At 43.8% G+C, this 15,651-nt stretch overlaps 1 protein-coding gene across 5 annotated transcripts in view; it reads right to left on the bottom strand.

Moving 5' to 3' along the window:
• The window catches only part of LOC124250855 (carboxyl-terminal PDZ ligand of neuronal nitric oxide synthase protein-like), a 213,165-nt gene that overhangs the window by 35,872 nt on the left and 161,642 nt on the right, over positions 1–15,651 (bottom strand). For 4 of the 5 annotated variants that reach the window (XM_046683119.1, XM_046683118.1, XM_046683115.1 and 1 more), the window contains 2 exons: positions 14,447–14,555; positions 3,647–3,824 (listed from right to left, as the gene is read on the bottom strand). In XM_046683119.1, the coding sequence (XP_046539075.1) occupies positions 3,647–3,824; positions 14,447–14,555 (287 nt within the window). The remainder of the gene's footprint in view (positions 1–3,646; positions 3,825–14,446; positions 14,556–15,651) is intronic. The other variant, XM_046683117.1, reaches the window with a different exon arrangement.

Here is a 15,651-nt window from a genome sequence, read left to right as displayed (position 1 = left end):
CTTGTCTACTTCCCTGACTGCACAGCTGGGGGCATGCATTTCAGACTCAGAACTGCAAAACTAGCTAATATGTGTTCAGAGTGTGTTATATGCTAGGACCATGCTGGTTTAGACACATTATCTTACAACCCCTGGCATATGAGAAAAGAAAGCTCCAGAGAGACTTCCAAATTGTTGAGGATCACCCAGCTGAAAAGGGGGAGAGTCAGGATTCAAGGCCAGCTGTTCTGGCACTGGAACCCGAGCCCTTAGTCATTTGTCTAGTCTACTGTTCCAGCACTCTCTCCACCACATCACACTGCCTCTTCAACTCTGTGATGGTTAATTTTGTGTCAACTTGAGCAACAGATATTTGGTCAAACATTCTAGATGTTGCTGTAAAGGTGTTTCTTTTTAGATGGAGATTGATACTTAAATCAGCAGACTTTAAGTAAAGCATATTACCCTCCATAATGTAGGTGGGCCTCATCCAATCAGGTGAAGGCCTTAATAGAACATAGACTGACCTCCCTGGCAGAAGAGGGAACCGTGGCAGCAGGCTGCCTTTGGACTCAAACTACAACTCTTCCCTGGGTTTCCAGGCTGCTGGCCTACCCTGTAGATTTTGGACTTGCCATACGTCTACAATCACGTGAGCCAAATTCCTTAAAATCTGCATGTACACGTGTATGTATTATGTGTATACATACATCTCCCTGACCCAACACAACTTACATCACTCTTGACGCGAGGAAGGGAGGGCCCCTGTCACTTCCCCTACTTCGCAGGGGGACCAGTATGATTTACAGAGAGCAGATCCAACCCACGCCTGACCTCCTTAAAGACACACATTCGGCGCTGTGTTTGACATCTTCAGCTTTGAAGGAACTATACAGGGCCTGACAAGTCTTCCGAAAATGGACCCAGATGTTTCTCATGTGGTACATCAGTTACATTCTTCTTCGGGAGAGTGGTAGACAGAAGATACCAAACAGCTGAGGTCTCACGTATATTACTGTGATTTGAGAAAATTATCACCAAAAAGGTAATGAAAAGGAGAGGTACACACACTGGGGGGCCCATTGTTTCAATGCTCCCCCATCTGTTATAGCCAAAGGGCCTAACCACGTGGGTTTTCATCTGCAGCCACAGCCGCCATCGCTCCTCCTCATCAGTACTCAGGGCAGCTTCCGGTCTCACCTCTAGGCTTCATCACCTCAATTCTGTCCACTCCCCCACGCCCTAGGTCATCGCTCCTCATCAAGGGGACTGTTTAGGAGTTACTCCCTCTTGAAATCTCTACTCAATCTCCATGTTCATTTTGGCGTAGAGTGAGCATTATTCCCTAATAATAAATATCATAATTTATTTTAAAATCCCCTCCTACTGCTTCCAATTCTTTGCTTTTATAACAGATTCTTTGCTTACATAACTTTATGTGGAATGCATCATTTCACACATGGATGGGTCTACCTTTAGCATCAATTCTTAGAAGGGAAGTTGAGGGTAATCTGGGAGTGAAAAGGCATGTGAATTTTCAAGTTTAATAGTGATTTCCACATTGTTCTCCATAGGACTTCTATCTTTATCAGAAAACAGCAAATACATCTGGGTCTATTTCTGAGCTTTCTATTCTGATCCATTCAGGGACTTATTCAGGCATCAGTATAGTTTTACCTATTATAGCTTTATAGTGTGTTGTTTTCTTTTAAAGGGGAACATGAGTGAGGTATGTGTTTTTCGTTTTTTGTTTTTTTGGTGAGGAAGACTGGCCCTGAGCTAACATCTGTTGCCAATCTTTTTTTTTTTTTGTTTTTTTTCCCTCCTGAAAGCCCCCCAGTACATAGTTGTACATCCTAGCTATAGGTTCTTCTAGTTCCTCTATGTGGGAAGCCACCTCAGCATTGCTTGATGAGCAGTGCCAGGTCCGTGCCCAAGATCCAAACTGGTGAACCCTGGGCCGCTGAAATGGAGTGCATGAACTTAACCACTTGCCCATGGGGCTGGCCCCCTACAGTGTTTTTATATCTGGGAAACCACTTCTCTGTCATCACTGATCTTTTCCAGAATTTTTTCTAATCTTGCTTTTTCATTTTTCCATATTTATTTTAAAATAATAATAGCTAACATGTGTTTGGTGTTTACTATGTGCTAAGCACCAGGCTTGGCATTTTCAATGCATCTGCTCATCTAATCATCACAATAATTCTATGAGGTAGACACTACTATTAGTCCTTTTTTTTTTCCCATAAAAAGAATCTTAGGCACAGAGAGGTTAGGGAACTTGCATAAAACCACACTGCCAGTGACTGGTGCAGCCAGAACATTAGAAACCAACAGCCCGCACTCTCAACCAGTTTGCAATACTGCCTTTTGCAAGATGAGATTTATTTTGTTTTCTAACTTCTTGAGTTGGGTGCTTAATTAGTTTGAGTCTCATGACTGGTCATCTATTAGTGAAAATAATCGAATCTTCGGGTTTTCCTCTGAGCACTGCTTTAACTGCATCCCGGAAGTTTTGAATACTATAGCCTACCCTTTGCTGGTAGAAATTTGTATTGTAACGTTAAATTAATGGATTAACATATGGAAAATTAACATTTTTGTGATATTGAGGTTTCCCATTGAACAGCTTTCCACTAGTTTATGATTTTTTTCATATAAAACATACACATTTTTATTCCGATTATTCATAGGTATTTTATCTTTTTAAATTGTTATTTTAATGGATTTTTTCTTCCACAATGACCTGCAACTGGCTCTTGTTCTAATATATGAAAACCATAGCTATCTGTAATATTGAACCTCACCTCTTTAATTCTCTTATTATATCTAATAGTTTTCAGTTTATTTTCTTGAGTTTTCCACATAAAAAATATAAACAATATTAACTATTTCCCTGCTCTTTTCTAATGCTCATATTTTTTTTTTTTTTAGATTGGCACCTGAGCTAACATCTGTTGCCAATCTTCTTTTTATTTCTTCTTCTTCTTCTCCCCAAAGTCCCCCAGTACATAGCTATATATTCTAGTTGCAGGTCCTTCTGGTTGCGCTATGTGGGATGCCACCTCAGCATGGCCTGATGAGCTGTGCCAGGTCCGTGCCCAGGATCCGAACCAGTGAAACCCTGGGCAGCAGAAGCAGAGCACATGAACTTAACTACTCGGCCACAGGGCTGGTCCTAATGATCAATACTTTTTTTTCCCAGAATTACTGTTAGATGATAGAGATGATAAAAGACACCTTTGTCTTATTCCTGACTTTTAATGAGTCTTGAAAGTTGGGGCTATTGGAACACTGTCTACCTCGAGGGTTTATAGAACTACAGAATTTAGAAATAGGAAAAAACAACTATTTAGGTAATTGTAAATTTGTCTTCTTTCTAACTTGTTTCATGAAGGTGCCTTTGTATTGAAATTTTCTTTGAGGTCAGATTTGGTAGCATAAGTGGCTCTACGTTCAAAATCTGCTTCCTGATATCGAGCTTAAACGTTTCCTTGTTTGACAGTTTAAACATCTTTAATTTTCTGTTATAACAGTAACACGCGTTCCTTAAAGAATATTTGGAATCTACAAAGAAAGAGGAACAATAAAATATTTCTTAAGTGAACCGAGTGCCTGGGGATTGGTGGAGTGGTCCAGCACCCCGCGCCGCTTGTCCACCTGCCTGTCCATCCACATCCACAGCAGCGGCGGTGCCCACCTGGGTCCCCTGAGCTGCTGCTGTTCTGCTCACTCTCCCCGTCTTCCTGGCCGTCTGCGTTCTGCTGTGTGTGCTGCAGGCTGAGCTTGTGGCAGACCTCGAAGGCCTGCCCCACCGTCCGGACGATTCGCATAGCTTGGCTCTGGGAAGGAGAAAGGAAAAGAGGGAGTGAAGGACTTGGAGACCCTCTGCAAGGACACGAGAAGGGCCAGGGGTGGGAAAGGATGTGCAAGGGGCATGAGGACAGAAACCCGTGAAGCCAGCAAAAAGATGGAAAAAACCTAAGTTTGTTCGGATGTGCACATACTCACAAAGAAGAGTACGAAGACATTTTCCTTTCCTGAAATACTTCAGAAAATAGAAACTGTCACCACAGTTCTGAAATAATCAGTCAACTGACAGGACAGACAGCAAATATACTAATTCTGGTCTTAGCCCAATTCCTCCTCCCAAGTTTAATGAAAATGGTCCATATGCTTCAGAATCCTTGGCCAACCATTATCAAGTGTTCAATGGGTTCCTCATACTAAGAGCACCTCAGCCACCATTTACTTTTCTGCTGGAGACGGTGGGTTCCCCTGGTGCTCCTGCAGCCCAAGGGCTGTGGTGATACGAGGCTTAGAAGCCGTCGTGGTCTAAAGAGCAGAACCAGCGGAAGCCCATGTCCAACTTTCCTGGAATACCAATGGCAGCAAACTTAATCTAAGGTGAGCCTTCCCAGTCTTGCTCCAAAGACATCTCTCACTTGGGTCTATTCTGCGGCTACTTCCTTTCTTTTGTTTTGCTATTTAACCTCTTCCTTTAACAGCCCAACAATGGAGCCGGACCCTAGCTCTCAGTGTCCCGCTACTTAGCTAGGAAAGGAGAAGAAAGGACAAAGAAGCCTGTTTCTGTACAGAGTCGTAAGCGACCCTTGCAGGCTGTGAGGAAGAACCGCACACAAGGTTTTTGAGGACATGGTCTCCCAAGTGGGTAACAGACTATAATTTGATAACCAGTCGACTTTCACTGTCTTTCAGACCGAGTTTAATGTGAGCTATGCAGAGTTTAAGAGCTCAGGCTGGGAAAGCTCAGCACACTGCTCCTTTAATCCCAGTGGTCCCCAAACATTCTGCCACCATAGCTTGCAGTTGACTTAATTGTGGCTGTTACCCTATACCTGAGTCTAAAATTAACCACATTTTGAATGAGGTGACTTCAGATTCTCTGTGACCACCTAGTGACACGGCACAGCCCATGAATCACATTCAAAACCCCCCAGGTAACATCAGCAGTCAAGCAGAGCTTCTCCTCAGCATGAGATGGCTGGCCTTACATCACCACACTTGCAATTACAGACGAAGGCAGGGAGTCCGATGTTTTGATAACTGTATGATTCATTTATGCACTTCATAAGGCTGAAATTAGCTCCTATTTCCCCATTACTATCTTCATGAACCCCTAGGGGCCTCAGATCCCCTGTATGCTCCTACTTCTCTAGTCCACTCTCTGCTAGGTATAATTCCCCAAACTGCTACCCTTGCTATTTTCTCAAGCCTGGCGTCACACCGACGTTCCTTCTTTTTGCAGGCCAGAGCATGCGAGTTAATATAAAAAGGCATCTTGGCCAATTGTCATGCACATGCCTATTTCAGCTCTCAGTGTACTTCTACCCCTACTGGTGTTCCTCAGCTCAGACCACTTCCTAGAAGTGACTGCTTACAGCGCAAACCTCTCTTAGCCCATGATGCTAACTCGGGAGATGATCTTAACTGATCATTCACCTGGAATATCCTGACATCTCTGAGTGATGAGAACCTTAAGTTAAGCGAAGCAGGAAGAGATGGATAACTCCTGTAGGGTCCCTCATCACCCAGTGGTGGATCAGAGCCTCTGTCCTCTATGTCCAAACTTAACTTCCTCCTGTTTCCAAAGGGCAGGTGCAGGCCTGTTCTCACAACGTGGTCTTTTAGTATCTAAGTGATGACTGTTCTGTCTGCACCAGAAGTCAGCAGCAGGCACCCGTCCTAAGCAAGAAGCCCTCACACTTCCCACTCCCCAAATATACAGAAAGGTGTGATTTAGAGGGCAGAGTCCCTAACCAACCTGGGCCAAGCACACCCCAGTTTTTCACATCTCCTTTGGAAATCAAGCTGAGCCAGGATGTTCAACTCTCAGGTGAAAACGGAGAAGATTCTGCTCCACCCAAAAGTGTTATTCCCCTGGGCCTCCTCAGATCATTTGTTGCTTACTCCCTTTATGAGAAGAAGGGCAGATTGCCTATGGTTAATCTGTTACAGTAAAGCTCACTAGCAGTTTACCAAACCTTAGAGATGCTGCATTCTACCTACCATGTACAGCCAGTGTCCGTTATACAGAGCCTTTCCCTCCCTCCCTTCTTCTCCGACTTGGGGGAATTTTGCTCTCCCAGGCATCTTTACAAGAAGCAAAAAAGGAAAATCTGGGGGGTTCTAGAAATAAAATGCAGTAACTCTACATGATATATAGAGATCAAGTGTTTAATTCCATTACTATCACATCTCACATAAATTAACCCAGATATTTCATACTGAATAAATATCTGCAAAGACTGAGTCTTTCCCTAACTGTATCGTTCCAAGAATACAGACCCAGTTTCTCTCTTTAAAATACACAGTCATATGGAAAATTCCAAATTCGTTGCTGTCTGTTGCTATAAAATCTCAAGTTCTCCATGGGAGGACATGTTACGAATTCCACAGGCCCTGTAGGTCCCTTAACTAGCTTTCAAGCTGTATGAAAAACTGAAAGGTTCGCAAACAAGTGGCCATGAATCTACGGGATTAGACAGGGGTAGGGACAGGATTTCTAAACTTCTCTTTGGAAGGAAGCACTCAGATTTAAATGAGAGAACAAAGGTGGTGGGACGTGACTTTTCAGAGGCCCTGCAGTTCTCATATATAACAAGCTGACAATGGATGACAGAATACAGTTAGGACTGAGCATGTGAAGAACCTAGACTCCAGCTCAAATCTCTATTCTGCCACCTTTATCGAGGACAAACATATAGCACACACCCACCAGTTTCAACCAACTAATTACAAGCCCAAGATGGTCATAAGGAAGTTGGCTGGTTTTAATGCTTAATATTTATACTCTCCATGTTTCATTTTTACACTTTAGTACATTTACTAGGATATGCAATCGACCCTGACCTCGATCTGATTCCCCTGAAAAAGCAGATGTAGACTCTAGGTTCGCCGGTGCTGCCTTCCCCATGTTGGAAGTGGCATCCCATCTCTTCAGCCTCCCATTTCCTTTCTAGCCTCCCTTTATCACAGCTGTTCTACAAGATATTTCCGTAACTTCAAAGGAAAAAGTGAATCAGTGATGTCTAGAGCCGCTCCTCTGCCACCAAGAGGAATAAATATACAGCTGACAGACATGAGAGCATCTCTCACGGTAAGTGCTCAGGAATGTTTTATTCTGAATGCAAAATTCACTGCGCCAAAGGGCAATTAAGACCGAAAAGAAAAGTTAGTTCAGGAAAGGCCAGGATTATTTTCTCAATAACAGAAACATAAAGATATTAAGGGAATCATCTCTTAGGTACGTATGCCAGCCTCAAAAGGACTAAAGCCACCATCTCTCCCCCCACAGAAACAGAGGACAACTTCTAGGCCAAATGATCTTTGGTCTGAGCTCCTATGATGGTTTCTACTATGAGGAAATTGTTGAATAAGAGTTCTAGATTTGCACATTCAGGGCTACATGGCTTCGTTTCGATTTATCTTTAGTCCTCTTTAATGTGAAGGCTGTATTTCCATTCACAGTAAAAGAACCCAGTAGAGCATTTTATGAAGAGCGCTCCTTACTCAAACATGTCATCAAGCCACCCTGCCATATGCTTTACAGAGTGACTATATACACGTAAAAGAACTGCCCTACCCATTCAACACTCTACAAGTTAGAAGAGGCCAACCAGCTATTCTACTCAGAAATGGCTATGGGAGTTCAGATGCCCCTTGACCTTTCAGGCTCTCCTTCCTTCACCAGCAAAAAGTCTACCTTGAGAAGATTCCACATAAAGATCTTGTTGGGGGGAAATTACTTCAAGGTGGCTAGGAGGGCCACCCTGCACCCGGCAGGGGTTCTCCCTCCCACCACCAGGGCCATCTGCTCTCTGCACAGCCATGCTGGCTCCTGCCTGAGAGGGCTACCCGTCCTTGGTGACCAGGCCTTCTAGGCAAGAAAACTGGTTCTGCCTGCCTCCCTGGAATGCAGGAATCGCACATGCTGGGACTTAGCAGTTAATAAGCCATGTCTAAACCCAAGAGAGAGAACTCTGACAAAGAAAAGCTTTCAAAAGAACCCCTTCCATAGGTCCCATGGGTCACACTGAAGCAGTTGCTCACATCTCATGACCACAAACAGGCCTTAGGAAATCAAAGCCAAGTTTTAAAGATGTGAAGGTAGCCAGGTACAAAGCAGAGCAAACAAGTGGCACATTGGAAACTATGACTTTTCCAGCTCCAGGATCTGACCATTCTCTGGAATTTACTAGATGTTTTTAAAAAGCATCATTATACTGCATTATTGCTGTACAAATCCAGTTTAGTTTTACATAAGCCCCTGAAAGGACGTGGCCACATGGATCAAATCTTCCTGTCCAAAAAGCCATTTTCTATTAGCAACTCTAAAGCATTTGTGGGCTTTTAGTTGTCAAGATTAGGCTGGATATAGCTGCTTTGATGTTTTCAAAGCTGGGAAGGAATATCTAACCTGAGAGTGGCTCTCAGCTGCAGAGGGAGAGCACTGAAGCTCATGGGAGTGCTGATTATGGGCAACTTTGTGAAAATAGGGCTGGAAAGGACACTGTCTTAGAACTTTATACCACTTACCCTCACGACGCACAGAAACATTTCTTTAAACCACCTCTTTATTCATGTTGACAAGGCTCCCTACCCTCCACCTGCAGGCCATCCCTCAATCGGGCACAGAAGTCAAATCAAGATGCAACGAACAGCTATTCTCTTTGGTACTCTGAATGTGGGTACCAACCGTCTACCTAGCAGATGTCAATTATTTGATGAACTGCAGCAACAATCATGAAAAGAACACTGTTCTGAGTAAGAGTGTGCTGTCTACTCAAAAGCAGACAAAAGCCTGCAGTGGTGGCTTCAGGGAGACAGAAATCAAAAGGTTGTTTCCTGTACTTCACTAGTCCACAGAAAAATCACAGTCAATCATGATTTTATTTCCTGTTCTCATTTGAAGTGACTTTGTTATTGGTTGGTCCTATAAACTTTGGGAATCTTTTGAGTGCTATATACATGGAAAGAAGGGTAATTATTAGTTTTACTCTGCAGCTGATTTACAAAACAACCTTGGGCACTGTTCCAAATTTCACTGTCCTAGACAAAGCTCTCTCTACTTCACAACTCATGGAGATGAATCAGATAAGCAGACAAAGTGAAGAGAGTAAGCTCAAAATGCAAGGTGTATATGGAGATGAAGATTAGGATGGTGACAACGACGACAATAAGAAGAGACAAAAGAGCAGAGTAGGGGCATACTTCTCACAAGTAAGGTTCTTTATTCATCTTCCAGCTCTCTTCTCTATCTACTCTTTTTTCTCCCACTCTATATATCTTCTGAGCACTTGAGATCTGTCTGCCAAGTGCTTCTGAATTCTAGGGAACTGAAGACTGAAGTCCAATAAGGCAGATCTAGGGCAGCTCACAGGTTTATAATTCTTCTCATCTATCGCAGCAAAAAACTACAGTGCCCTCATCTTGACCTTAACTACCACAGAATTTCAACAAAAACAGAACTGAAGGGCATGTTTCTTTAATGTGCTTTTTTTTTGACATTTAGTAAAAGATTTAAGCTTCTATCTATCAAAGGATTGCAATCTATAGAATTCGCAATGCTGAAGAAAATATTTGGACTTCCACATAGAGGAAGGTCCAAGGCTCTGAAATGGGAGATGAGTTTCCATCCAACAGGTTATTTAATGGCCTTGATGACATAATTTGATCGAGGCAATGCCTTGGACACCAGAATATTGCTCACTATGGGGAAAGTTTAGTGTCAGAGTGGGTATGACTTTCAACATGGAGAGGAGATGGTAGATATTAAAATTTCCAATAAACTGCTGGGTTTTTCCTTGCACTCTGCCAGTCCATGAACCACAGTACCATAGAGAAAAGAAGGCTGAGTTATAACCTCGGCGCTGTCATAAACAGCTAGGTGACCGCTGGCAAGTTACTTCACCTTTCTAGGTGCTGCTTTTCCTCATCCATAAACCAAGAGGCCCGACTGGATGAGTTCTGAGACCTAAGATTTCTATATTTTGACTTCCCAACCCAACTCCACCCAAATATTTAAGATATAAAGAACAGGTTCTTTCCATAAATTTGGAACTCATCTCTCCTTCATACCTTAAGCTTGGCCAGACAAGTGACTTATTCTTTAGTACGTGACTGTCATCATCATTCAAAAATCTTTGCAAGCTCTCAAGGACAGTTAAACTTCTCAGTTTTGGCCCCTGATCTGATGGTGACAGCATGATAGGAGAAAATGAGTTCTCCTAACCTAAACCAATTGAGCAGTGATTGCAGGCAAAATGATTCCAAGGAGATGCCCAGGAAGATAAGGAGGAAGATTCCTGTGGCTTCTGTTAATCACCGACACTTCACGCACCGATGCACTAATAACTACAGTCACACTTAATGAGGGCAGACAGCCGCATCCTCTTGGGGCTGGGAGAAAATGACAGGAGGGGACCCCCACTCCTCAGGCGAGGTGAAGAGACCACGCAAGAGGCCTCGCAAGAGGCCTTGCCAATGAATACTATCATTATACCCCCCAAGGAGGGGAAACAGAAATGTGTGCTATTAGGAAGTGTCTCCATTGGATGCTCCAGGCGAGGAAAAGACCCACTCCCACCCTTTCTTTCCAGCTGTAGTCTGACTAGCACTAAGATCCCCCTGCCACGATTCTGGTCATCTTTCCCAGTCATATAGAATTTGTTCCCTAAAGATCAGAGCACTTCGCACACAACAATCAGCATTCCTGAGATGCCTTTTATCTTATTTGATCACTGCAGAAAGTCAAGTTCAGAGAGGCTCCTATGTCTGTTGTGAGTTTCCTGGAACAGAATTTAATGGCCAAAGCCTTGGACTAGGAAGCAGGAAGCCTGGTTCTAATCTCAGTGGCACTGTTGACTCACTGTGCGACCCAGGGAAATTGACTTCCCTGGGCCCTTTCTTTCTCCAGCTATAAAATGGAGTCACTATTGACCACACAAGAGCACTAAGAGAAAAAAGGGAAAATCAACGTCAAAGTGACTTGAACCATTCAGAATTAAGGAGCTCTTCACATCCAAGTAACAATTACAGTAGGACCCAGTTACAAATAAGTCTTGGTGAACAGGGCTACTCCTTAGTTATGCAGCTTCGTGATGAAGATGGCGTCATGGAGCGGTTAAGAGGGTGAGCTCCAGAGTCAGACTTCCTGGATTCAGTTCTGACTCCATCACTTATTACGAATTATGCCCCTTATGCCTCCATTTTTCCATCTGTACAATGAAGAGCATAATAGTACCTACCTCACAGAGCTGCTGTGGGAATGAAACAATTCATACAAACAGTTTACAATAGTCACAGGCACATAGCAAGTAACCAAAACAGATTAGATACTATTATTTGACTTAACATAAGGCTAAAACTTAGATAATCTATAGTAGTAGATGACTAGCAGGAACTATCTTATCTTTCCACAATATTTTGCTATCTAGCTTCTGATGAAAGCCCAAGTGAAAAAAAAAATCAGCTCAAGATTAAAACCCCCAAGGTGAGAACCATATTGGCTATACGTGTAAGCGACTACAGGAAGAGCCACAGGTATAAACAACTGTGTTGGGAGCAAGGTGCAGGGTACACAAAGTTGAGATAGCTGACTCACATTGTCACCAACAGAAGAGACCATTCTGTTCCCCATGGTGAACTCCAAGGTAAGGGCAACACCACACTAGAAGCCTGTCAGGGGAAATGTGCCATGGGCACATACACAGGGGACCTGATGTGATGTGAGCAGCAATGACCAAAGCCCTGACACAGCCAAGAGCTCATACAAGGTTCTTCTACACTATGGTCAACACAAGGGCTCTGGAAAACATCCAGGACTGCTGGCTTCCAGTCAAGAAATCTCCCTATTGCCTCCAACAATCCAGAAACATACCCTGCAAGACACACTTCCTCAGGGCATATAGTCCTTTTGCCTCTCACCTCTTATAAGTATTCCTATGCTTTGCCAACTAAAACTCCTTCCCAAGCTATTATCTCCCCAAACCAGAAGTGCTTTACAAAAAAGTAAATCGGTGTATTTGAAGGTTAACCAGGATAAGCATGCAAAACCTTGCAGACCTATTCCCCACCCCTCCTCAATTGTGCTTCCTTTGCTGAACAATTCACTTCTCTCTCCTGGCTTGGAAGCCAGCCCTTCCACCTATAGTTCAGCAGCATGGGGCTCACAGCCCAGGCTGTCTGGAAACAATTCCTTCAGCTGCATGGCTACAGGCCAGCAAAGGGCCTGAGAACCAACTCTACGAAGAGTTACAGTCTCAGTAGGTGAGGGTAAAAGGGATTTAGAAAATAGAGGAGCTAGAGATGAGAATCAGCTCTGAGAGCCATGAGACATGGAAAAATGGATATGATAGGGAACCCAAGGACTTCTCCTTTTCATTGGGTAATAGGAACTTAATTCTGTGCTCCCCCTCAAGATCAAAGCTCCAGTGGGCACTGCTCTTAGACTCAGGTCTTGGCAGAAGAACTGGATGACCCCACTGTGTTTGCACTGCGACACTAGATCCAACAGCAAGGCAAATATAATGACTCCCTTTACCTACGTCTCCTGCTCAAAATTCTTTTGTTCTGCATGTCTCCCTGATTCTAGCCAGTGCCTATTCATGAGACCTTGGGCAAGTCATTTAATCTCTCTCAGCCTCAATGTGCCCATCTGTAAAACTGGGGCTGAAAATTATCTGTCTTAACTTCTTCACACAAATGTTATAATGATCAAATAAGATGAAATATTAAAGCACGTGGTAAATTACAATGTGTTATTTGTAACTCTAATAAATTTCAAGGTCATGTGGTCCAGTCTCTGCACAAAACTAGTCAGATGTACAATGGAATAATCAAAACGAATTAAAAGGGAATTCTAGTCTTTAGCTGCATCTAAGGACATTACAAGTGATCTAGTTCATAACTGTCACTTTGCAGTTCCTTTTCTCTCCTCCCCAGAACCGCTATACCTCAAAGCTGCACGACAGCCTTACTCTCCCAAACCCTAAACTCTCTTACCTCCAGCTCCTCTGGCTTTCGTTTCTCCCTCTCCCCTCTCCCTCCTCCTTTTTCTATCAGTTCTTTAATATGCAGCTCGACTTAGGCCCACTTACATTTTTTTCCTCTCAACTGTGCTATTATATAAAAGTGATGTCTGTCAACTTACCCCTTTTTCCTTTCACTTTTCCAGTTCTAGCTCTTTCCATCTAATTCTACGATTTGCATTAAAAAGCCTGGGAACAGATGGGTAAGGGCACAAATCTCTTTAGAGGAAGAGGCTAAAGCAGCAGAGCCTAGTTCTCTTCGTGGAGCTAAGGTGGGGGCAGGGACATATATTAGCAAATCTTGACCCTTTCATGTGTTACTCTTATTATCCCCACTTAACAAGGTACCTACAAATCTATTAAAGATGCCTTATGGCATAAGATGCATAAGATGTCACACAGCATCAACGAAGGAGTATGCAGGAAGGGGCTTGCAAGCAGTCCTCACAGAAAGCCAGACTTAGTGGTTTGTGTTTAGAATGGCAGACCTGTAAGGGACGAATGAGGCATAAAGAGAGTGTTTTCCAAAATCTCTTCTGCAGAAAGATAGCTCCCAGGATATTAACACATATTACGTGGAGAAAGTATGATTCCATGGCCAAATTAGTCTGAGAAATGCTGGGTTAAACAAAGTGAAGGGGGATTCTCTAACTTCAGGACTTCCCAGCAAATTTACATAGGAGAGTTTTAACAAGGAACATTTTGGATGGTAAATGTTTTACAGAATATATTTTAGGAAATGCTGATTTTGATTCTCTTCTTTGTTTTATAAATAAGGAAGCTGAGACCCATGGGGAATAGTGACCCACATAACATCACTCAGGGTTCCAGTAGAGAGGTGGGGCTAGAACCCAGGTTTCCAAAACTCCATTTTTGTATATGAGGCTTCTGGAGGAATGACAGAGAGGAAGCACACCTCTAGAGAACTGCAAGCTGCATTTACTCCAGCAGCAAGTTTATCATACCGAAATCACCATCCAGGACAACCACTATCACACACTAAGTCTGAATCAGATCCACGTGTCATGATTGGTAGCCTTCTGATCAATACAGAGAAGCATGATGAAGCGCCACCTTACTAAATGGAAATGCTTCTTCTCTACCACAGACCAAGGTGAGCCTGCGTCCTGGTGCTGTCTACCCATTCTCATTCCAGAGCCCTTATTCAACGGTTGAGATCTCTCCAGTCGTGTGCATGTAACTAAGTACAAAGTTCAGATGAAACTAAAAGAGGATTTCCTTACACAGGAGCAAGGACAGACTACTGTGATAGTTCCCCCACGTCTCGCATTAAAATATCCACCTCTAACTCTTGCCTCTCTATCAGCAGGGAGATTGGTCAATGCTGGGAGTACTCTGGGTCCGTCAGAGGAAAATAAAAGATGACTGATGACTGACGACTGCCCCTTTACCTTCTTCTTGGATTTAAAGACGTTACACCTGAAGATATTGCTGGCACCATCTCGAGCGATATAGCTGAAGATCTTCAAGTCTTGGGAATCATGAGAGACGTAGAAGATCCTATAGGAAGAGCAACAGAAAAATGCACTGAAAATGGCATTAGGTTCAAATCTCCCACAAGGAAACCTCTGTTTAAGGATACTCTGAAGACAGAGCTTACTAGTCACTCAAGAAAGCCTTCTTCCTGTGAAAGCCATGATGCAGGTGACACTTCCAACAGCTCCACCAACACTGACACTCCTGTGAGTGACATGCAGATTTGGAAGGGTGGGCACAAGTAGGACATGGAAGCCACACTATTACCAGCCATCTCCTTAGGCAGCAAATCCGTCCTGGTAACTTGTGTGTTAGAAGGAAAAATCATCCCAACCTTATCAGAGCAGTAAGTCTGCATCCAACCCAGGGAAATGTGGGTGAGTTTCCTGACGCCCATTCACAGTTATCTCCAAACAAGGAGACTCAGGGGACCAGCCATGCTAACCACGTCGGGAGAGACTAAGACACTGTTTCATTGTCATAGGTCCCCCAGTGACAGTGACTCCACTTCCCATCCCCCTCGGTCAGGCCCACGGCTTGCATGTATTCATTCCATCATTCAACCAATCCCCCAAGCGCACACTCTGGGCCAGCACTATTCCAGCAGCCAGGGGGACAGTGGCAACAGGACAGATAAAGCCCCTGAATTCTTGGAGCTCACACGTAGAAGATGTCAATAAACAAATAGAACATGAGTGCTATGAAGAAAAAGCTGGCAGAATAAGGCACAGGGCATGATGGGGGCCTCTATCTTAGACAGGGTGGCCAGCAGGAAGGCCTCACGGAGCAGCAGAGACCTGAATGACATGACAGAGCCAGTCATAGCGCTATCTGGGCAAAAGCACAGCCGGAAGCTGGAACAGCAAGTTTCACAGCCCTGCAGCATTTGGAAGGTGCTTGAAGTGTTCAAGGAATGGCCAGAAGGAGTGAGTGTGGTCAGCGACCGGGTCAGAGAGGCAGCCAGAGACCAGAACACAGAAGGCCTTGAAGGTCAGGGCTTATGTTCCAAATGAGACGAGAAGCCATCAAAAGCTTTTGAGCAGAGGTCTGACTTCCTGATGTTTTAAACTAAAGGGCCATTCTGGCTGTTGGGGGCAAGAGTAGAGGCAGAGGGAAAGGC

This window comes from Equus quagga, chromosome 13, assembly GCF_021613505.1.
Source record: "Equus quagga isolate Etosha38 chromosome 13, UCLA_HA_Equagga_1.0, whole genome shotgun sequence".
In the NCBI taxonomy this organism is placed as follows: domain Eukaryota; kingdom Metazoa; phylum Chordata; class Mammalia; order Perissodactyla; family Equidae; genus Equus; species Equus quagga.
The sequence above is the reverse complement of the archived record's forward strand: the minus strand, read 5'-3'. Positions and strand labels throughout refer to the sequence as shown.